Source organism: Lissotriton helveticus, chromosome 11, assembly GCF_964261635.1.
Source record: "Lissotriton helveticus chromosome 11, aLisHel1.1, whole genome shotgun sequence".
Taxonomy (NCBI): Eukaryota; Metazoa; Chordata; class Amphibia; order Caudata; family Salamandridae; genus Lissotriton; species Lissotriton helveticus.
Genome location: NC_136072.1, coordinates 792,817,321 through 792,840,639, shown reverse-complemented (window position 1 = coordinate 792,840,639; position 23,319 = coordinate 792,817,321). Strand labels below are relative to the sequence as shown.

General features: G+C 46.8%; 1 protein-coding gene across 2 annotated transcripts in view; it reads right to left on the bottom strand.

Moving 5' to 3' along the window:
• Window positions 1-23,319, bottom strand: part of UQCC3 (ubiquinol-cytochrome c reductase complex assembly factor 3) — a 119,285-nt gene that overhangs the window by 22,638 nt on the left and 73,328 nt on the right. For both annotated transcript variants that reach the window (XM_078666764.1, XM_078666765.1), the window contains exon 2: window positions 8,378-8,519. In XM_078666764.1, the coding sequence (XP_078522890.1) occupies window positions 8,378-8,497 (120 nt within the window). In that variant the 5' untranslated portion in view covers window positions 8,498-8,519. The remainder of the gene's footprint in view (window positions 1-8,377; window positions 8,520-23,319) is intronic.

The following is a 23,319-nucleotide window of genomic DNA, read 5'->3' as shown; positions in this document are numbered from 1 at the left end:
TAAAGCGCCCTCCACGTGGACAACAACCGGCCTCAAGGCTAGCGGGCTACCAGGCGGTGGTCAAGGTGGTCAGGGTGGGTGCTCGCAGGCAGGCACGTCTGGTGCGTGAGGACCCTGCTCACCTAGGTCAATGGATGTCCACTGGTGGATGCAATATCCATGTGGGGGGTAGGAAACGTCCCGCCAAGGTGGCGACAGCGCTCGGGCAGCTGCGCGCTCCTCCTCCGTGCCAGGTACCAGCGCGTGATCTGGGCGCCCGTTCGGAAGATCCAGCTCCGCCCGGCCTGGGCTCGTTATGCGTGAGCCAGGAGTCCCCCCGCAGGTCCCAGCAGCCACTCCGCTCCAGTGCTCAACTCTGGGTTTCGGGGCGATAGCGGTGGCCAAGGGCTGTCTCAGCCCCTCTTCCGCCTCTGCCCTCGGCAAGTCTCAGCGTCTCCAGAGCGTGGACCTGAGGCGTCTGTCCCCCTCCGTCCGTCACTATGTGCTCGCCGGCTTCTCAGCCCCGCCAGCTAAAGCGCCATCCACCGGCACTACACCGCTCCTCCCAGTACCTTCACAGCAGGGAGCGGCTCGGGCGGCCTCCGGATCCCCCTCGGCGCTGCCGTGTGGTCCGCGTTGCAGGACGGCGCGGGTGTAGAATCCGCCTCGCGGCTCCCCGTCTCCGCTCTTCTCCCGGCTGCGGGCAGGTCGATCCGCCCCTCCCCCTCCGGCACGTCTCCGCAGTGTCTCGCAGCAAAGCCGCAGGGCTCACCCCAGTGGTCTCCAGGTGCCGACGTCCGCCTCCGGAGTGTGTAGGGGAGAAAAATCCAGCTATGTCCCTTCTCTGAAGAGGGATCGCCGACTCCTCTGGGTCTCCGACCGCTTCTCGCCGCAGTTAGAGCGGAGCAGGCGCCATCTTGGTTCGCGCCGCTCGGCTCCCGCACCTCGTCTCAGCTTCGACCCAGCGGCAGCTGCAGTCCCGCGGCCAGGGCAGGGAGGTCCGCAGGGTGTAGGGGATGTCTGTGCGGGGTCGGGGCCCCCAATAAACCCCCGGGTACAGGATTAATAGAGGCTCGACCGCGGAGCCGAGCGTCTAGGCGACCTCCACCATCGGCGCCCAAGCCACGCCCCTTCGAAGATCGTGAGACATGTTGCTCTTGACAGGAAGAATGTCCCTTGGTTCTCTGGTGTGTTCGGGTGATTGACGCCATGGCCGTTGTTGGGACCACGACTCGGTTGACTCGAAGGATCGGACCGACATGCTTTCTGAATCAGAGGAGTTCTTTGTCGATTTCCTTTGAGAACGTTCCTTTAAGAATGTCTTAACAGGTGGATTTCTAACATGGGTAGTCCGCGACGAGCTGCTCTTCACGTCGGAGTTATCTTTGGGTTGTTTCTCCGAGTATCTTCGTTGTCAATTCACTGGAGAAGTTGTTCGATAACCACGTACTTGTTTCTTGAGTTTGATCCCAAGGTATTTCATTTCTGCCTCTCTCGCATGATGGTAATGACCTCCTCTCAGTTTCTTCATTATCTCGGATGTCATGAATGCGTTTGTCTTCCCCTTTACGTTGTCTGAGTGAATCAGTCCATCTTATGTAGTTCGCTTCCTCTTCACACTTGTTTGGTGCACTGACATCTGTGCTACCGGTGTGATGTGTTCTCCTGTTTGATGTCTCCTCGGACTCGTCTCTAGAATTTGGCAAACAGTGAGGTGCTTGTGTGTGATCGTGTACCGATTTCCAGACGTGACTGGTCCAGTCTTCTATATTTTGCCTTTCTTGCGCGTTTGTTGGGCAGACTGTCATCTGGTCCATTGGTGCGATCTGTCCCACTTGACACTTCATCTGCTTCAGAACCGTTTGCACCATATGTTGAATAACTCCTTGAGGTTGTATCAGTGCCGCTATCGCAATCCTGACTCATCCTGGTCTTTTGTGTTGTTGACTCAGAGTATTTCATGTCACTTTGTCTCTCCCGTTGTTTGGAGTACTTCATGTCCCTTTGTCTCTCCTTTTGTCTTGACTCTGGTCTGCCTACACCCTCCCTCTTTCTGGTTTTGTTTGTTTCTTGGGTTTTGTTCCCAGACATGAGGGATGTCTCTTTCCTGGTATCTTTGTGTTTTGCATTCGAGTGCAATTCTTTCGATATGTCTCTCGCTTTGACCGGCACTCCAGCTTCGGCCTTTCTGATGATTTCCTTTAGCGACCACTGCCCTCGAAGGATCTTGCGCTTTGTGTTAGAATTTAAACAGCCTTCGATTATCCGTGTCACGCCTGCCTAGCCTCCGCGGAACTTAAAGACGAACTATCGAGACCAATCCAAAATGGCCTCGCAGTGATGCGCATGCGCGAGGGGTCCGAGCAGGAACTTAAGCTCGCTTCCCCAGGCGCTCAGCGCTTTGCGATCTAGTTTCTTCTCTTCAGAGTCGTCACTTCCGCTTGGCCACTTCCCGTTACACGCCCATGTTTGTTCGTGAGCGCACGTCCTTGATTTGAGGCACAGCTTTCCTTTGCCGTGCTCTTTTGTTTATTTGTTTAGTCCTGGCTTGGGGTCACAGTATTACTGACCTTACCTTTCGCCCGGACTCCAGAGCGGCCATTCCTGTATCTGATGCCGCTTACCTGATTCCTTTACCGAAGCTCCTTCCTTCCTGTTTACCTCACCCCGAGAGTTGTCTTCGGTGAATTCTCCTCAGGGGTAGTACAGAAGTTTTCTGCCTCATTCCCGGTAGACCCTCGTGTCCTGTTTAACGCGGGTTCTACTTCTCTTTCTTTTCCTCACTCAGCGCCGGCTGTCTTAACCCGGTGTCACTGTGACTTACTTCGCCCTGTTTCTTGCGGACCCGTCATTGGGCCGGACTAAGGTCCCGCCGAACGGCCGGTATTTGCGGGAGCAGTGGTGCGAGTGGTTTACGTGGCATTGTGGGATTCGTGGTCCGCCTAGCGAGAGTCCTCCTTCCCCTTTTTGCCATATTATTTGTTCGTTCTCTGGACTTCCCGGATTCTGGCATTCACCACAGTACAGGGACAAGAAGAACCGGTAAAGCGCTTGTAGCGCACTGTATTTACATCGTGTTCTTATCAAATATTCTATTGGTGTTTATGTATGTATTTATTGCCCTCCAGACCCCTGCTTCTGTGATCCCGACCTTTTACCATACAAAACCTTTTAGCCGAGAGGTGGTTCTGGTTAGGTAAGAAGCATACTCATACCCTTATAGAAGTACATACCGGTGTCATAACCAGAGGTAATATTTCATATCCCTCAATCTAGGCCACATTGGATATCCATAAGTTCCATATTCACATGTATGTTTCCAGAAGATGTCCTAGTTGCTTTCATTGACACACCCTTGCGCTCTCAGGTAAAAGGTGGTTTATGTATTAACATTGGGGGTTTGTGGGTTGACTGTTGTTGTATTAACCCATTATTCCTTGTAGCTTCATCTTCCGAAAGAAGCAGTCGAGAGCAGTGTCCGAAGAGTCCAGTGTTTTGTCTCCCCCTACTTTCCTTGTTTTGTTCCCTCCTTTCCCTCCATATCACCCTTGTGTCCTAGTGTTTGATAGGCACAAGAGGTGTAGGGGGGAAGGGTTGGGGTTCTCTTCGGCTCCTGGCACTCCTGCGGAAACTGCGACCGGATCCTTACAATCCGGAGCTGAACTGCTTCCTCATTCGTAAATGTATTGAAATGGCAACATGGTACCAGACTTTGCAACCGGGTGATGAATTTTGGCAATGGTTCTCCTGGTTCCTGCCGGGCTGTGTTGAAGACGATGCGATCATGATCCACGTCTGCCTGTGCATGGAAATGGGCACGTAGCTTCTCTTGGAGTCTTTCGTATGTCTCTGTGTCCTTTGCAGGAAATGTTCTGATTAAGCGTCGGCCCTCATGACCTACGAGCTGGAGGAGTAGTATCAGACATTTTCTATCTCTTCGCTCACCAATTGCCTCAAGAAAATCGTCCAGTGATTCCAGCCACCGGTTCCATTTGAGACCCAAACTCCGAGTGTCAGTCTGTGTCACTGGGGGCGGCACTTCAGTGCAGGGATTGGACCGTTGTGTTACTTCTCCCACCGCCATGAGAGAGGAAAATTCTGACCCATTACAGGCACAGGACTGTTCACTTTGCTTCCCGTCTTTTTTGCTGACTTCTTCAGCCGAGATCCTTTGTCTGGTCGTTTGCTTTGAGGTTGGTAAGCTTCAAAACTATCTCCGTATGCGCCAGTGAGTGAAACTTGGATTTCTTGAGTTCAGAATGGCCACCACTCAGCTACACTATGCGTAACTCGTGGTTCCCTTTCCTTAGAGTTGCATGCTAGCTGCAGGTGGTTGATGGTTCTTCCGAGATGGTGCCTGGCACATTTGACATCTTGGTCGTGCATGCGTCTCTTCTGGACTAGTACAGGTCCTTCAATCGCTTCGTTGATGAGGGAAGGCTTCCTCGACATTCATCTACTCATACTTTTGGATCATTTATTTTATTAGCCTCTGTTACTTTTGAATTGTTTGTCTTCACGTGGTGCTGAACGTTTACTTTGGCACTTGCCGGCCCTTGCCTTTGCTTGTGTTTGTCGCATTCGAGGGTTGTGCGGGCTTGTGATTGTTTTCAGTGCATCCCTTGCACTTGCCAGTGTTTGCTGTGTTCATTGGCCCTTTGCTCCTTTCACTTCGTGTTTCTTGTACTCGTGCTTGTTTACATTCAGTGCGATCTTCGCTTGTTTCTGGTGCTGCCTTCTGCAGGACTGCCCTCGTCGGGGTCTTCTGCAGGACTGTCCTCTCTGTGTCTTCTGCAGTTCTGCCCTCTTCGGGGTCTTCTGCAGGATTGCCCTCTTCGGGGTCTTCTGCAGGACTGCCCTCTTCGGGGTCTTCAGCAATTCTGCACTCTTCGGTTTGTGCTCAACGTTGTCTTTATCTGTCTCTTGCATTAGCTTGTGCTTGGTCTCTTGCACCTCTTGCGTTTGCTTATGTTTGTTTGATTACGTTTCTTGCATCTGCTTAGGCTTGTTTCATCACACTTCGTATATCGGCCAGTGCTTGTTTTCTTGCACCACTTCTATTTGCGTGTGCTTGTCTTCGCCAATGTTTGTTTGGTCTTTGCCAACACTTGTTCGCTTGCTGCTTGCTTTTGCCACTGCTTGTTCTGCATCTACTACTGCTTGTTTGCTTATCTCTTGTCTTCGCCACTGCTTGTTTGGTTTTCGCCAATGCTTGTTTGGTCTTTGCCAATGCTTGTTCGCTTGGTTTCGCCAATGCTTGTTTTGCATTTACCAACGTTTGTCTGCTTGTCTATTGGCTTCGCCAATGCTTGTTTGTTCTTCGCCAATGCTTGTTTGGTCTTTGCCAATGCTTGTTTGTTTGCATTTACCAATGCTTGTTTGCATTTTTCAATGCTTGTTTGCTTGTTTCTGGCCTTTGCCAATGCTTATTGGGTCGTTGCCAATGCTTGTTTGTTTTTCCTGGTGCTTTTGCCAGTGCTTATTTTGCATGCATCAATGCTTATTTCTTAATGTCTGACACTGCCTGACTTTAAGATGGCCACTTGCAATCCTCACATAAGGGATGTCCTAATAGCTGCCTGACTCCAAGATGGCCGCCGTCCCTGAACTCTCAGCTCACACAAGACTTTAATCTCCATTCATTCTCACAGGGCTGATTCTTTCCAGTACTCACCGGCAGCCGGTTTTGGAGGCGGTGGGGTTTCTCTACAGCCTCTCACTTTTCTGCGTCGCTGCAGCAGTCAGGTAAGATGGGGGTGGGCTCCCGACTTACTTTCTCCAGTCGCGCTCTCGATCGGCGACCGCGTGCCAAGTCTCACGCATCCGGGGTGAGCTCCCGATTTTTGGCGCCGAATAGCGCTCGGTTTCAGGGCATTTTCACGAGGCTTTTGACAGTGCCTCAGACGCCTCTCACAGTGTCTCAGATGCCTCTCAGTCACCGGAGCAGCAGGCAGGATCGGGGTAGGCTCCCGATTTCTTCTGCTCGAGTGCGTGCCGTTTTACACGCATCGAGGGTGAGCACCTTTTTGGCGCGCACCGGCGTTTTACATCAAACGCTCCCAGCGCTCGATGACGCTTCTCCCTCGGGGCTCTACGCGACCAGCCGATCGCGGAGCAGGGGCGAATACCGCTGGCCTCTTGGTCTGGGCGGCGGCCTCAATGAAGACACACGTGTCTTCAGCAGTGTTTTCCTCTTTCTGCGCTGCAAGGGAACGGACGCTTCTTCGTGGTGTTCTAGGGATGGCAGACTGCACTATCCCACCCTCGTCGCCAGCTCTCGTGTCTTTGTATCAATAACGACAAACACTCATCATATTTTACAAGAGCTTTATTCTGTGCTTCTTGCTATGTCCCTGTCCCTACTCTAACTGCCCCTTTCCTGTCTCCGCTCCTCCTCTTCCTCTGGCCCCCTAGCTCCGCCCACTCCCAACTACTAGAATGCATCACAATATTACACCTTTGAAAAATATTGCGAGTCACGTACTAAACCACTGCATCAATGCAATGTTGCCGTCAGATTTTGTAAGATTTGTGGCGAGAGAAAATGTGTGGTATATCGGCACAAAATTCTGAATTTGTTGCTTAAAACACAGCACCCATGTGTCATGCCCCCGTACCATAAACAATACTCTGAAAAGTAGACATTTGTGTTTAAGGCACCCGGGAATACCCGACATGGACAAATTATTTACTGGATTAAGTAAATACCCCACTCACCCATTCCATGATCAGGGTCCAAGTGTCTCCTTTCAAAAAAAATACTGCAAATGCGAGGGCCCTGTGTGACTGTTGAGCGGAGTACAATAGAACATGCTGCTGGCTTCTAGGGTAGTACAATGCAGCGTATATGCAGCCGCATTGCTCAGTTTGTACACTTTAAAACACAACCTTTGCTAGTATACGCCTGTTCACTTAAGCATCTTTATTTATTAGCATCTTTATTTAATAGACGAGACCATCCATTAGTGAAGCTAATTGACAATCTGCTCCAAAAAAGTCGGGGCTTTGACATGTATTTCCAACTCATTTGAATGGAGCTTAGAGTCACATACCATTTAAACTCAGACACCAAAAGTTGCTCTTTTGAAATGTCTAACTTGCAAGGGGTGAGAAAGAGCAATAGTTTAAGGCTTTTTTTAATCTGAAATAAAAGCCTGTGGTTACTTCTGCTTTCAATGATCCAATGTTGGCAATGATGGATTCTTTCATTAAAAGGGTTACCGAGTGCCTACAATTAAACATTGAAAGTAGAAGTTAGGAGGGGCACAGCGGGTGTGGGTTGATGTTGATAGATCTGTTATTGAATTGTTTTCAGTTTCGTGTGCACTCTAGGGTCGCGTTTCCGTCAAAACGCGTACTAAATACTGAGTTGTAGTGTAGGCATCGTAATGCAGCTGCATCCCCAATGGAGGCACTACGTTTGAAGTTCAAAACTATGATTCAAAGAAAGTTCAATTTTTGTTGTTACGTGATTTTAATGGTTGAAAGTTTTGGTACAATTTTCTCTGTAGATATTCACATCATATCTTTTTCGAGTTTAGTACATGGCGATAAGGTGAAGTGAACATCTCCAATGCATTTCGGGCCGGTGGCCCTTTGTCAAGGAGCGCTGTGGGGAAGACGAAAGAACGGTGAGAACAGGGTATGCAGTGGGCTGTGCGTTAAGTTTGGGAAAGTGCCGATCAATGGTGTGAACGATGAAACCTCTGAAAAGAGTGAGGGATGTGTGACGAGTTCGAGGGAAGTTTAAGTTTCCTTTAGTCCTTCCTTTAACGCCTGCACGCGCACTTCCTTTAAACTCCCCTACGCGCGACTCTCATTCCAGGCAACCCGCCCGTAAGCTTAACAGCCACGCTCGAGGCTTCTTACCCGCGATACGAAGTAAGTAACATTCTATACTTAGTTTCTTCACCCCGCGACCTGCGGATTAAGCGTACCTTCCCTTCACCTTCCCTCGAACTCGTCACGCGCTGACGCAACCCGCCACACATCCCTCACAATTAAACATTCCCACAATTACATCATAACATTCCAGTATGTAACATCCACCTGTTATATATTTCCCAGAAGATCACAAAGTCTAGCAAATAGGTTTCTTACATGTTTTCAATACGCCAAAATAGAGAGCAAGTCGCCAAAATACATCTTAAAAAAATACTCAAATAAAAATAAAAAACCTGCAAAATATGCATAGAGGCTAATCTCCTGACTAAACTGGTGCCTCAAATAAATTCTCTAATTTTATAACCACAGACGAAATATACTGTACAAAAATATAGATAGTCACACTTCTTACACTGTAGCATTTATATAACAAGCTATGCTGTAATCCTGGTCTGTAGAATTAAAGTCACTATGACCCCTTAGAAGTTGCATAATGGATGTTGTAGTACAGTACCTTTATTAGTACCTGTTTCCGCTCCTCGCTTGGTGCCACTACTACCCATAGCACTACCCCCACTCCGGTACAGGCCGACAGGAAGAGGGCAGATTTCATGAGTTTTGCTAAGGTCGCCATGGGGAAAATACGTCTTTGGAAACTAGAGAAGAAGGAAGGATACAGTCAGTCTCTAGTTGAACACTGCCAGTCAATGCTTTTTATTTTAGCCACTTGCCATAAGGAGACATTCATATAAAAAATATTAGAAATACAAAATAATTTGGCTATGTACATAATACAAAGCATAACGTGCCCTCCAACCATTGATTAAATCCAATAAAATTAGACAAATAAAATCAGTAAAACACTGTCCCACATTGATGTGTTTAAAAGTCATGCTACAAATTAAAAAGACACAATGATTTTCAAAAAGGCTAAAAACGAAGTCCATCTATTCTATACATAGCACCAGTGTTGTCAGCAATTATTAGGTTGGAGATGATTAGTTATTAAAATCATTAACCTTTACAACATTCCTCCATGTGGTGTTCCCTACCGAGCTTGCACTGATGTCCTATCTATTGACTGGTGTTAGGACATTTTTCCTCCTTATTCACCAATTAGCAAATAAGTACCTGGAGATTCCAAAAACAATGTGCCTGCTGGTGTCAGACTTAAAATTCTGCATGCCTCTGTGCCGGCTATACTCAAGGCGGATGAACAGGGCATGAGCCACTGTTTCTTCGCCATGACCACAAGATGGGCAATCCATCTTGGCTATTCTATCAGTACTTGCCCATTTCGGAGTGATGGATAGAATAGGTAATGAACCGTGCCTGAACAGGACATACAGCTTTCTGGCTATAAGAAAGTGGCTCTGTATATACTGCACCAATGTAAGGTTCAGTGTGCACAGAGTCCACAGTCCCCAGAGGTATGGCAGAGGCTAAAGTTATCTTTGTTAAGGGTGGATCTGCACAACCGTGATCAATTGTAAGGGTGGGGTTATGGGTGTTTTGAAAAATCTTAGCGTGCTTTCTAGAATGAGGGATGTGTGCCGACTCCCTCCTAATTAACAAGCATGTAAGTAAGAGCCCAGGGCAGCCCTGGACTGCTAGAAGCACAGCTGTGCTTCTAGCAGTCCAGGGCTGCCCTGGGCTCTTACTTACATGCTTAGAGGCTAAAGTTAGACATAACCTTACTCTCTAAAGTGGTAGCTTGGTCGAGCAGTAAGGCAGTATCAGAGGACGGTGTAAAGCATTTGTTGTACACACTCAGTCAGCAAATGGTCTCTCACACTCAAGAACTGAACTCTAGGCCAATTGTTTTGTATATAAAAAAATACTTACTTTATTTTAGAACCACAGTGGTATCAAATACTTTCTCAGAATAAGATGTTGCAATTGAATACTTTCTAATAGCACTACACTTTGGAATGCAATAGTTACAGTTGTTGTAATATGCAACACAAGTTAAACACAAAATAACATTGAGTTCAATGGGAAGTTTTAAGTAAATGCAATAAAATCACTTTACGAATGTTTTTCTTACTCAGGGCTGGACCCTGGATTCATCCCTGGTGCATTTTCTGTAAACTGTTGAAAGAAATCGTTTTTGTTATACAGGCGATTTTTAAGGAATGTTTGTAAGTTTTGAAAATCGATACTTAGAAGAAATTCTCGCAAAAACCAGGCAATGTAGTCCTATGGAGGAAAGTTGCGTTAACAGTAAATCACGGTTATAATTACTTTTCAGGTTAAGTGCTAAGCTCAAAGATACGGTACAAAAGGGGGTGGTAATGGACGGAGCATCTGAACCAATCAAACACTCACACCCAGTCAAAAGATCTGGGTTTAATCCATCACCGTTCTTTAGCCCACTCTGCCACCCCAGTTCAGACATGGCTATAGGCAAATCAGTCTGACCCTGTGCCTCATGGGAACAGTCCAGCCCGAACTGCCAAGCCATGCCTTCCCTGGACTGGAAACAAGCTTCCGAGGACCGGTTTCTGGCATTACAGCCGTCTTCAGCCCGGCTTGCTTGAATCCAGTGGCAAAGTGAGCAAGGGACTCACGTCTGAGCATTCCCTGCCGCACTTATGGCAGCCAAAAGCGGTACAAAAGGGGGGCACAAAAGGGGGTGGTAATGGACGGAGCATCTGAACCAATCAAACACTCACACCCAGTCAAAAGATCTGGGTTTAATCCATCACCGTTCTTTAGCCCACTCTGCCACCCCAGTTCAGACATGGCTATATGCAAATCAGTCTGACCCTGTGCCTCATGGGAACAGTCCAGCCCGAACTGCCAAGCCATGCCTTCCCTGGACTGGAAACAAGCTTCCGAGGACCGGTTTCTGGCATTACAGCCGTCTTCAGCCCGGCTTGCTTAAATCCAGTGGCAAAGTGAGCAAGGGACTCGCGTCTTAACCCGCAGTGGACAAGACGATTTAACATTGGATGAGTCGATAAGACTACTGGCTTGGATCGAAAGGAGCCTAAACACACCGTAATGTGTGTGGTTGGTCCTGAGGAGAATCCAATTAATTGAAAGGGATTCGAAACGCGTAGACCATCGGGTTTGCCAAAGTTGCTTCTTTTGCTAATTTTCAACTCTGAAATTGTTGTGGCAATATTACACCATATCAAATAACAAATGTAAATTTGCACATGAATGCGGATAAGGTGTATTCAAAACAATGGTTTAAAATTTTTTTTGTGGCAGACCCATCACTTAATTTGTGTTCGTTTGTATAGGTTGAATGCATGAGGTGTGTTTGTGAAACGACTGACTTAGTTTGAATGATAGTATTTGTGTGAATTTTGCTGCACTTCTTTCTCGTTTCCACTTACAGTGGTTGTATATTTATGTCTTATATGTCTTTTGGAAATCTTTGAAAGTCTAAATAATTTATAAATCAATTTTGCAAATTAACACCTTGCCTGCGGCGCCGATTCTCCCCCGGTGCTGAACATTCCATTCGCGGGTGTGGTCGTGACGGAACCATTCCGTCATCCGCACAGCTCAACCGTGAGGCATGACGGAATGGTTCCGTCACAAGCATCGAAGGGGTTAAACAGCTATTAAATAGCACCAAATGCATTGAACGGTTGTCTGTGCATTTTTGTCAAAACTGTGATTCTGAATGAGGTATCAGTAATGGCATTTCTCTTGTTATGAACTTTGATTGGGCTCAGCCTTACTGATCAGAGCCTAACCCTGTTTTGCTATCAGTCCAAATCTAGCCTTAGCAGGACTAGTGGAGTGCTGACCAGAAAGGTCAGCACTTGCCTGAGGAACCTATTCTCAACTGTTTCTCGGGGTTTGGGGTCTTTTTGACCAAAGAACTCGGGGCCATTGAGGGCCGCACCTCGGACCTGGTGAGCGCATATTAGGACCACTGGTTTGAATATGGAGCTCTGGTGGACTTTTAACCCCCCTCCGGCATATGTCTCCAATTTAAGCCTGTGCTTCAAAATGTGTGCTGACCAGTCAAGCTTGTCATTCAGGATGGTGCCTAGATACTCAAACAAATTGGCCCACTCTAGCGGACCCATTAAACTGAACAATGCAAAAACGTAAGCAGAGCGAACGAATAGACAGCTGATGCATACCATTGAGCAATAAGCTTGAGCATCGCTGGAAGCAGTGAGAGGTGGGGGGAGGTAATTCAATAAGCAAGACTGTGCTCCCAAACCACTAAGAACTAGAATGGTAACTTTACTTTATTAAAGACTGAACGAGAGGAAGCGACCCAAATTCTTGGCCCATGGTATATGACACGTAAAATTGTCTCAACATTTTTATACAGCAGGTCTAAGAGCTTGAGTACATGGATAGCATGCTACGCTCGATGTGGGCGAGTTAAACATCTTAACAGAGAAAGCAAAGCCTAGGATCCGCTCTACATACATGCCAACATTTCAACTTCGATAAGAGGGAGAAACGTGCATGGGCGCATCGGCCTGAATAACGCGTAATGTAAAACGGGTCACAAGTAACACAAAACAGGTCATAGGGGTAACTAGGAGAGATGTTTTTTACCATCTTCAAGAAATAACTTCTGCTTCATAGAAATTGGACATACACATACCTATAAGTAGGATGTAGCATGCTCACTTCCAGGAAGTGAGTCATACGTAACGGCCACAGCTGCCAACTTTGGAGCTGGGAAACCAGGTTCGAGTCTCGGAGTCAGCTCAACATCCTGTGACTCTGGGCAAATCACTTAATCTCGGCACCTACCAAAAATTAATGTGTAATCTAACTGGTGCTCATGAAAAGCAAAAAGTATGTAATAAATGTATGAAAAGTCAATATAATGGGTCAAATTATAGAAGCCAATACACTTGGAGAACAGATAATTATTATTGCGTCTTGTGAAGCATACAGCTAGCCCACAGGGTTTCCTGCACTGAAACAGGTAGGATAAGTCGGCCCCCAGGTTAAAATAACCAGGTCTTCAGGTTTTTGCGGGACAGTAAGTGAGGTACAACTTTGTAAAGCTACCGGGAGGTCGTTCCATAATGTCTGACATAGATACGCAAAGGAACAGCCTCCTGTCTGCACCCAATGGATTCTAGGCACTTAATAGAGAAACTGGTTGCCTGAATGAAGCGTGTGCGCAGGCTGGTAGGGCACCACCAGATCTTGAATATATTGTTGGCCTGTCCTAGATCTGGCCTTGTGCGTATAGCGCAAGGCTTTGAACTGTATTCGCCCACCAATGTCAACCAGTGAAGCTAATGGAGGAGGTTTGCCACCGAAACACACTTTGGTAGGTGATAGAATAGCCTGGCCGCAGCATTCTGGCCAATCCGCAGCTGCCAAATGGCTGACGTGTCTGCTCTCAGATATATGATGCTCCCGTAGTCCATTCTTGAGAGAATCAAGGCTTGAACCACCGTTTTCTGTACTGGCAATGGTATTATGCCTATGATCTTTTTGATTACCTCAAAACACGTGAAGGTCACCTTGACTACCCGAGGTTTCAACAATAGCCTCTCATCCAGCTGGAAGCAGAGGTTCTTTACCTTCAATGACAGTTTTGGGAGGGTTCTGGCCAACGATGAGGGCCCCATAGCTGGGGTTTTTCTTTTTACCAAGAATCATGACCTCAGTCTTCTCACCATTCAGCTTAAGTGCGTTTTTCCCAATCCAGGAAGAAATCCTTGTCAAGCACAGGTTTAAAGCTGCATTAATCCCGCCACCCTCTCCGCATCCTATCATGGAACGTTAACGGGCTCACGAACTACATCAAATGGAAAAAGGTATTATCCTACCTCCAGAGAAAGAGGGCAGATGAGGCTCTCTTACAGGAGACACACCTGGATGGACTAGAATCCGACAGATTGCGCCGTGACTGGGTGGGTAGGATAACCCATAGCAGCGTCTCAATGCCACCGCCCATTGAGGGAGAAACCACCCACAAGTGCAGAGTGGCAATACTTATTCGGAAATCACTGCCCATTCCTGCCATAAAAACATGGTACTACCAAGATGCATTCCCCAAAATGGGGTTGGGAGACAGATGCATCTGCGTAGGTTCGGTTTACACCCCGACGGGGGTGAAAAGCTATTCCTTCTTCAGTTAAACCGCCTCCTTGTGGAGATAGGTGCATTGCAGTATGTCATAGGTGGGGACTGGAATAGTGCATCGCAGTATGTCATAGGTGGGGACTGGAATCGTGCCCGGTACGCGATCCTGGACAGAACTGGCCCACTGGACAAGGCAAAAGAGGCAGGCAGAACCCTGTTGGGAGATGTGATCTCGAACCACTGTTTGACGAACCAATGGCGTCTGTCACCCGTCATACAAGTAATACACCTTCCTCTCCCCGATCCATGGCACTCAATCCAGGATAGATTACTTTTTCATCTCCCAGTCCATGGTGGCCCTTGTTGGCGAATCTCCCATCCTGAAAGCCGCCTTTTCAGACCACTCTCCGGTCCTCCTGTCCCTCGACATGGTCCTGGCCTCCCCGAGCTGCAAACCATGGGACCTGAATGTCCAGAGGTACCGCTCCCCCCAGGGTACGTCCCGACTCCCTGCATACATGCCAGACAACGGAAACTCAATTGACTCCTGCAGGGTATCATGGGTGGCCCCGAAGGCGACCATAAGGGGCCAACTCATGAGGGAAGCGGCGATATTCAGCAAACAGACGGCACTCCATGAGACAGAACTGGAGGGTCAGGTGGCCTCCATACCCGCTTATACTCCTCCCATCCCACACTGCCAAACTGCTGCCAGTTGGAACAGGCGTGAGTGGCTCTTATCGCCCTCTTTATATCCAAAGCTGAATATGCCTTCCAACGCCTGAAGAGGAAACACTACGAGCAGGGAGAGAAGGCGGGCCATCAAACCCATTTCACTCTTGACTGGCGATATCAAAATCCTCGCCAGCATTCTGTTGGCACAACTTGGCTTGGTAACCCCCATAGGGCCGGACTGGGAACACAAACCATCCCGGGCAGTGAGGGGCTAGTGAGAAGCAGTGGGGAAGTGGAGGGTGCTAGTGTGAAGCACTACTGTCGTTTTTGATAAAGAGGGTAGATATTGCAGCACTGCTGCAAAACTGACTCCTCCACTCAAAAATGCCCCCGTCCTTCCAGCCTACTGGTAAAACGCATGCTGCCCGCTATGGCCAGTCCGGCCCTGAATCCCTTCCCTGATTCACCACAAACAGGTCGGCTTCATGCCGGGCCACTCTTCCAGGAACAATCTCAGTGCTCTGACCAATACCCTCTGGGCCGCCAAGGACCTGCCGGTCGACACAGTGATCCTGTCCCGAGACACCGAGAAGGCATTTGACCGCATCGAGTGGGGGTACCTCTTTGCCCCCATGCAACGGTTCGATCTGGGTGACCAATTTATTGCTAAAGTACGACTGCTGTAGGACTGCCCAGCGGCTCAGGTCAACTGTGAGGGGTTCCTCTCTGATCCATTCCAGATCCAGAGGGGCACTCGTCAAGGATGACCACTCTCCCCCTCCTGTACTTTTTTTTATTTTTTATTTAAACATTTTACATAGATCAGTATTAATACGCAAAGTACATGGGTCATTGTATGTCTACACATTGTGTGCATTCTTATGATATTCATAACAGTTTACATATTGCAGTAACAGCATGAGTCTGCAATACATTGTTCACATACAGAGATGTTATCTGTATACGTCTGTTCAGCACTTTAAGGATTATATCTTTATTTCTCTGAACAACCATATGTCTTTCCAGACCCCAATTATCCATGACATATCTATGCCAGGTGCAATGACTATCCTGCCTGGTTATTAAGCGTGATGTCTACTGGGTGCGACAGAAGATGTGTTTGGAGAAGAGCCCATCTATATCTGGGGCGCGAAGCTAGTGGTAGTGACTCAGCGTAAGTGTTTGATCTTGCCAGAATATCATGTCTCTGACCCAGTCCTTAAACTTGGACGCTCTCCCACGTCCTCATTAACATGCAATTCTCCTTTTGGCTAATAAGAGCCCTAGAAACACAAAGCGTCTATATCCAGCTTCAATATTTGCTGTATACCCCAATTGGCCAACTATAGGTGTAATTTTAATGGGTAGTGTGGTCATCTGTTCTAGCACTGAAAAAACTTGTCACCAATATTCCTGAACCCCGCTACAGCTCCATGCGAGATGTAAAAAATCTGCCTCTGGCATCCCACATCTATTACAGTTATCATTGGCCCGTAATTTAAATTTGTGCATTTTAACAGGAGTGTGTAAACATTTACAATAAATAATGCGTAGACGGCAGCTTGCTGAGACTTGCTCTGTTTGTGCACAGCAATAACCCCAATGATTGTCTGTTATTTCCCGTCCCGTATCTGCCTCCCATGTAGCCCTCGCGTCACATTGTTCTAAAATCTGAGCGGTATAAATGTAATGATATAATGTGGACTCTGCATATGCCGCCTTGTTACATCTCCATATCAGTCGCAGCAGGATTAATTCTCATAGTTCTTGTGGATAATTAGGTGTGTATTCCTTAATACCTTGTCTCAATCAAACATATAGAAAGATGTCCATGGGGGAGGGTGTTGTTTTAGTGAAGATCTGTTGTAGGGTATGGAACTTTCCATTCAGATATGTTTCCCCAACATGCTATACCATACTTTGCTTTGTTTTTTTTAAAAAACCTTCTTGTAGTACTGACATCTTGGGCTGGTACGCTAAAGGAAGTAAAGGTGAATATAGCATAGGGGCTTGTAGCATTTCGGCTACGCACTGCCAGGCTGCTACCGTACAGGAGATGGACGTAGGTTCGGTTTCACAAGGTTTCCAAGTACCCATTATAGCACCCTCAAGGGTTATTGGATCTGCTAGCCAATGTTCCACTGCTACGTGTGGCATGGATCGGGGGGAGGGTGACAACAATAATGCACATAATGAGCCTGTGCACAATTATAATATATTTATAGGTTGGGAACATCAAAGCCTCCATGAGAATATGACCTGGTCAGTACATCCCACTTCAGCCTAGGCTGCTTACCACCTCATGTGAGCCTTATCATCTTCGTGCGTAGTGCTGCGAAGAAATGCTTACTCAGGTAAAATGGAATATTTAAAAATAAATATAGGAGTCAGGTGAGAACCACCGTTTTTATGAGAGATGTTCTTCCCGCCATTGAAAATGGCAGCGCAATCCATCTTGTGACGCAGTTAGTAATGTTTTTCAAGGCCCTGCCATAGGTTAAGCGCATTAACTCAGCGCGATCTGTTATGATATGTATCCCTAAGTACGTTACCTCCGAATCGCACCATTCTATGGGGAAGTCGGGATTAAAAGGTTTTACGGAAGTAGTAAGGGGAAATATTTGGGACTTTCCCAAATTAATGTGTATCCCAGATAGCCCTCAGAACCGAACAAACTCTCTCAGAATAGGGTTTAGGTCCTGTTCACGATCTTGGAGATAGAGAGTATTATTATATACATATAAAGAGATGAGTATTTGCTGCATTTGGCAGCGTAGGGCTTTGTCCTGATGGTGTTGTCTCAATTTGGCCACAAGAGGTTAAACAGCAAGAGCAAATAGTAGTGGGGAAAGGGGACACCCCTGTCTTGTACCTCTTGTAACTGAGAAGGGTGTCGATATCTGACTATTAATAAGAACCTTGGCTGTAGGAGAGTTATATAAAAGATGTATCTATGACCAAAAAATTACTTCTTTTCCATGCATTGCAGAATGGCAAACAAATATCCCCACTAGACCGAATCAAAGTCTTTCGTGGCATTTTGAAAGACCGCCACGAGTTCCAAGTTATGGTCTACATTTTCAGTATGGAAAACAATGTGCAAAGGTTGCTTGAGGTCGCTCTTCCCGAAACAAAACCAGCCTGATCAGCCAACACTAGCTTGTCCATCAGCAAGCTCAATCTATTGGCTAGTATTTTAGCAAAGATTTTTGCGTCATTGTTAATCAATGAAAGAGGCTGATAGAAGTCGCATGTATCTGCAGATTTTCTAGGCTTGAGGACGGATGTGATACGAGCTTCCCTCATGGAAGTCGGGAGTTCACCTGTCTTGTGAGCTTCCTTAAAGACCTCTTTTAGAATAGAGAGCAATTGGTTAATATATCTATATATATAAAAACGAAAGTATGTCTGCCTGTCTGTTTTGTCCTTTATGCATTACTACACCATTCATCCGATCGCCATGAAACTTTGGGAAGTTGTGGAGTACACTCCCGTGAAGGTTTCTGGCATAATTTGTTTTTAAATATCGGCCCCCCAGGGCCCTCATAATCTTTCGAATACTGATGTACGCACAAGACGGAAAAACAAAAAATCGTGTATCCAGAAGCACTCGAATAAATAAATAGAATTAAAACAGCATTCATCCGATCGCCAGGAAACTTGGGAAGTTGTTGAGTACACTCCCGCGAAGGTTTCTGGCATAAAAATATTTTAAATATCAGCCCCCCAGGGCCCTCATAATCTTTTGAATACTGATGTATGCACCAGACGGAAAAACAACAAGCATTTACAATGCAATAGGTCTCGCAGCATTAAAGTTTGAGCTATTGCCATTGTATATTACAATGTGTTGCATTAATTTGTTATCAAACTCTGAATTGTTTTATAAAGATTGATTGCAAACTGTCAAATGTTGCTGAATAGTAAGCAACGTTGTGAATAATATTGTTTGCTAGTCATCCTTGGGTACCAGAGTACTTCACTTGAGGCAGAGGTATTATCTTTAGACTACAGGTGCCGGTGCCGCTTGAGCTAGAAACAGGGCCAGCCACTCACTACTCACTACTCTGCACTCACTACTCACCACTACTCTACTCACCACTCTGCACTCACTACTCTGCACTCACTACTCTGCACACTCACTACTCTGCACACTCACTACTCTGCACACTCACTACTCTGCACACTCACTACTCTGCACACTCACTACTCTGCACACTCACTACTCTGCACACTCACTACTCTGCACACTCACTACTCTGCACACTCACTACTCTGCACACTCACTACTCTGCGCACTCACTACTCTGCGCACTCACTACCCTGCGCACTCACTACCCTGCGCACTCACTACTCTGCGCACTCACTACTCTGCGCACTCACTACTCTGCGCACTCACTACTCTGCGCACTCACTACTCTGCGCACTCACTACTCTGCGCACTCACTACTCTACTCTATATACATATATTTTGCTTACATACTGCAGCTGTCTGTTTTCTCTGCTCCTAAAATCACTATACGTGCTAACAATTCTGAACTGGATAGTAACTCTCCATTAGTATTGTGGCTCACTGGCCATATTAAATTGCAATTGCTTTTTTGCAATGTTCATTTACAAGTGTAATTGTTGACTACAATGACTGGCTGATTCGAAAGGTTAATACCTGAAAATGAGAATTACTATTGGAAAAAAAAACGTCTAGGATGTTATGTGCACCTACTAGCTTCTCAGAGTTCATAATATGGCTTTCCAAAATCAGAGTTTCGCCAATTTCTGCTGTTAAACTCGTCAATCACCCACTATTCAAAAGCAAGTTACATTTAAATGGAATTGTTTTCTTAACAAATACACGACCCTTGACAGACAACATTTACTAAGAAATGGATGAGGGGATTAGGAGGCAGAATGGGGGCAAAGTAAACAACTGGTGTTACTATTATCCAGCTCATCTGGACTCATGTCATTAACTTTATTAGCATAAAAACCTGGCCAGTTACATTTTGCCCACAAATTTCCACAGTAAGAACATGACCATAATGTGCATGTTTAATGCATTTTGTCAGCGCAGCAGTTTAAACTGTGTTCTGCATGTATGTATCCTGCGAGTCTGACCTTGCAACGCTGATACACTAGCAGTTGGTTCGTGTGTCTGCTGAAGAGCAGCGGGTCTAAGCTGCAGGACAGAAGCTTCAATCGTAGTAAGATCTTACTGGGTGATCATTTATATTCAATGCTGCAAGACAACTCATTAGGTAATGCAGTTGCGAAAAAGACATACCTATAACGCAGATGGCACAAATATACACTGCTCCGAGGTTAGAGGATACTGAATGGGATAAGTTCAGTTAACATACCTGCCAACTCACACAGTGCCACGATTTCCACCCCCTTCACTCATTCCACCCGGTGAAGAGACGTAATCACACGGTGGCATGGAAAACGCACTGAAAACCACTGTAGACAGGAGGTTTCAGCTCATTTTCGGAGGCTTTGAAGTGCAGACATCCATTAGGAGGTGTGAAAACACCAAAGGACATCAGCACCAGCCTCAATGACCCTTTATTACTGTTTGATAGGCGCGGGAGGGGGGGCTTGGTGAGAAGCTCTCAGCACTTAGCCCTGACCCCGCCTCACACTGTGGTATCAACGTGTAAATTGGCAGGTATAGAGTAAGCAAATCATAATATCAAGTGCTAATAAACGAATCACTATGCTTTCTGCAATTATTAATTTAGACCCATAATACATTGCATAAATAATAAATTCTCAAGTGCTACTAATCTTGCCTGGCCTCACCACAGGATGCGCCACATCTTCCAACAATTCCTGCAGACTCCTGATGTTGCTCTATGCGCATTTTTGGCAACTACCGTAGAAAATAGCACTGATAGAAAAGAGGTTTTCATTCACGGTGGGTAAATATCCTCCAGACAGGAAGCGCTTGCGTTGAATGAATAACGAGAATCCGTTTCCAAGCCGTCTAGAGCCACCACCTTTGGGCAGAGATACGTTATCGACAGAGCCGGTTTTTTGAGTTAAAGACCCACAAAAACAAAGAGAGCCACTATTGCTCGCTTATACTACATGCCCCCCCCCAAAAATCAAACAGAACGGAAAAATCACTTTAAGGGCGATTCGAATAATCTAACGTACTGCTGTATTTTTATTGGCAGAAGCAGAACTGCTAAGTTTAAAAAAATATACACGGGACATTTTTCTAAGTCACATTTACTTAGCACTGGCCCTATGCGCTCTCACATTCTACACGGCATGTCTCTCTGAGGAAGGCGGCAGCCGCTGTTGAAGGACAGGGACACACTTCCACCTAAAGCCATGTCCGCGGCTCGGGGCCCCCCACCAGCCCGCTGAAAGCCCCACATACTTGCGGGCTGGCACTGCTCGACGAGGGGGCGTATTTTGGGCTATCGGCGCGGCGGCGGTTAGCTCCAGCGTTTGAACGGCCAGCAGCGCTCGTGAAAGGGGCCGGTGCAAGTTTACTACTTCTACGCGACTGGCAGAGGCGGCTCATTATCATAAAAGGGGTCGGGCCTGGCGGGCGGGGGCCGCTTCTTCCTCCTTCCCCAGTCCAGGCGCAGCAGCGGAGTCTGTCATAGCCGAGCCCCCGCCTTCCTCCGGTCCGACCGCGGGTCTTTGTTATCCGGGCCCTGCCTGCGACACCCGAGGTGAGGTGGGAGCACCGACCACGCGCGTGAGGTGACTGAGGAGCATTGCCCCCGCGCGTGCGGTGACGGGGCGCTTTATGGGAGACACTTGATGTGTGTATGCGCATGCGTGTGTGCTTCACAGGAGACAGCGCCTGGCCGCAGCGCTCGTTCGCGTGCGCGTGTCACTTTCAAATCGCCTCCAAGGCGATGCGCGCGGCCAGGACTGTCTCCTGGGAAGCACACATGCCGACAAAAGGGGCTCGGCGGAGACGTGCTTCGCGCGGCTAGCCGAGACCTAAAAAATCGTGTATCCACAAGCACTCGAATAAATAAATAGAATTAAAACTACACTTTTAAATGTTTTCCATATTAAAATGAATAAGTTTCAATAAAAATGACACAATGTAAATTGAATGTTATCATAACGAGTTTCCTTGAATTTCCTTTCTTCAGAGATCGCAGTAACGCGTAACGGGTAAGCTAGTGTCTTATAAAAATCTATTGAGAGTCCGTCAGAACCGGGGGCTTTGCCTGATTTCATTTGCATAATAGTGACACAAATTTCTTCATCTTTTATTGGAGCAGCTAGGAATTCACAAGTGCGTCCCCATGCCAACTGATTGCTACATCATTTAGGTAATTAGACAAATCCAGTGGTTGCGGTCTATGAGTACTGTATAGAGTAGTGTAGTATGTGGTAAAAGTTTGAAGCATAGCTTCACTATCTCTATGTCTTACCCCATTTTCATCTGAGATCTCCATCACATAGCTAGAGAAACAAGGGATACAAATTCCTTCCGCTGGGGCTCTGATTGGCCGTTCTCCTTCCCCATATCTCCTGGTCATAAAATATTTCCCTCTAAAACGGGCTTCCTTTTCTGCAGTGTTTTTATATTCTGAGAGTTTAAGTCTCTGAACCTTGCTTAAAACTCTCCGTTTGTGCCGCTCCCCATTACACCCTCCAGTTGTGTCACTCCATGTGCTGATTCACTCAGGACTGTGCACTAATTCTTAAACTAGGGCACTGTTGCACACTTTAGGGTCATGTGTATTGCTTCAGTGCACAAGCAAAGACACTATGCCATTTCCTAATAATTGCTTTTGGACACAATCGCCTGTGATTCTGGGCAAATCACTTAATCTCCCCATGCCTAAAATTATTGTGTGTCCTCATGTAACATAACTATGCTATGTAAAGCGCTCCGATACCTGATTCAGCTCGGGTCTAGTTCGCGCTATATAAAACTCTGCAAAAACATTTTTTTTTTCAAATCTCTAGTGCCTGTAGGCTTCGCCTTATATCCCTCAAGACCCCAAAGATTTTGGCTATGCAAAATCCCCACACTGTGACCTTGAAGGCCTCCCATACCTTACCAACATGCGCAACTGAGCCTACATTTTTTGGAAAGAAGTCTGTAATCTCTTGCCCCAATTCAGTCTGGAAGACTATGTCCAGTAGTGCCTTCAGGTTCTGGGGGCGGCATTGAATCCTGCAGTGGATAATGTCAAGCGCGCCAGAGCATGATCGCAGCATGTCCTAGCCAAGTGCTCTGCATTGGTTATCCAAGGCCCTATGCCTCGGGTCACCACCCAGTAGTCTCATCTTGACCATGTGGAGTGTTGAGCTGTGTAATGTGTGCACTCCTTTGTTGCAGGATGCATGTGCCTCCAGGTATCCACAAGCCCATAGCCAGAGAATATATCCAGCAAGATATTGTGTGTTTTGGTATAATGGTGTGGGAGGGGGTTGGATCTGTCGTTTATTGGATGTAATGTCGTATTAAAATCTCCTCCCCATTGTACATGTGTGGACCCTAATTCGAGGATCTGTCCCTATAGGGTGGTATAGAAGTCTGGATCATCTATATTTGGTCCATAGCAACACATTAGCGTGACAGAGTGCGGGCCCAGCCTACCCCACATCATGCAGTATCTCCCACGAGGGTCAGAACTCATCCCTCTTGAAATGTATGGAACTTATTTTTATGAGGATCGCTGTGCCCTATGGCGTATGAGGAAAACAAGGAGAAAACTCTATACTCCGACCATTTGGTGGCAAATGTGAGATTGTGGTGGGGAT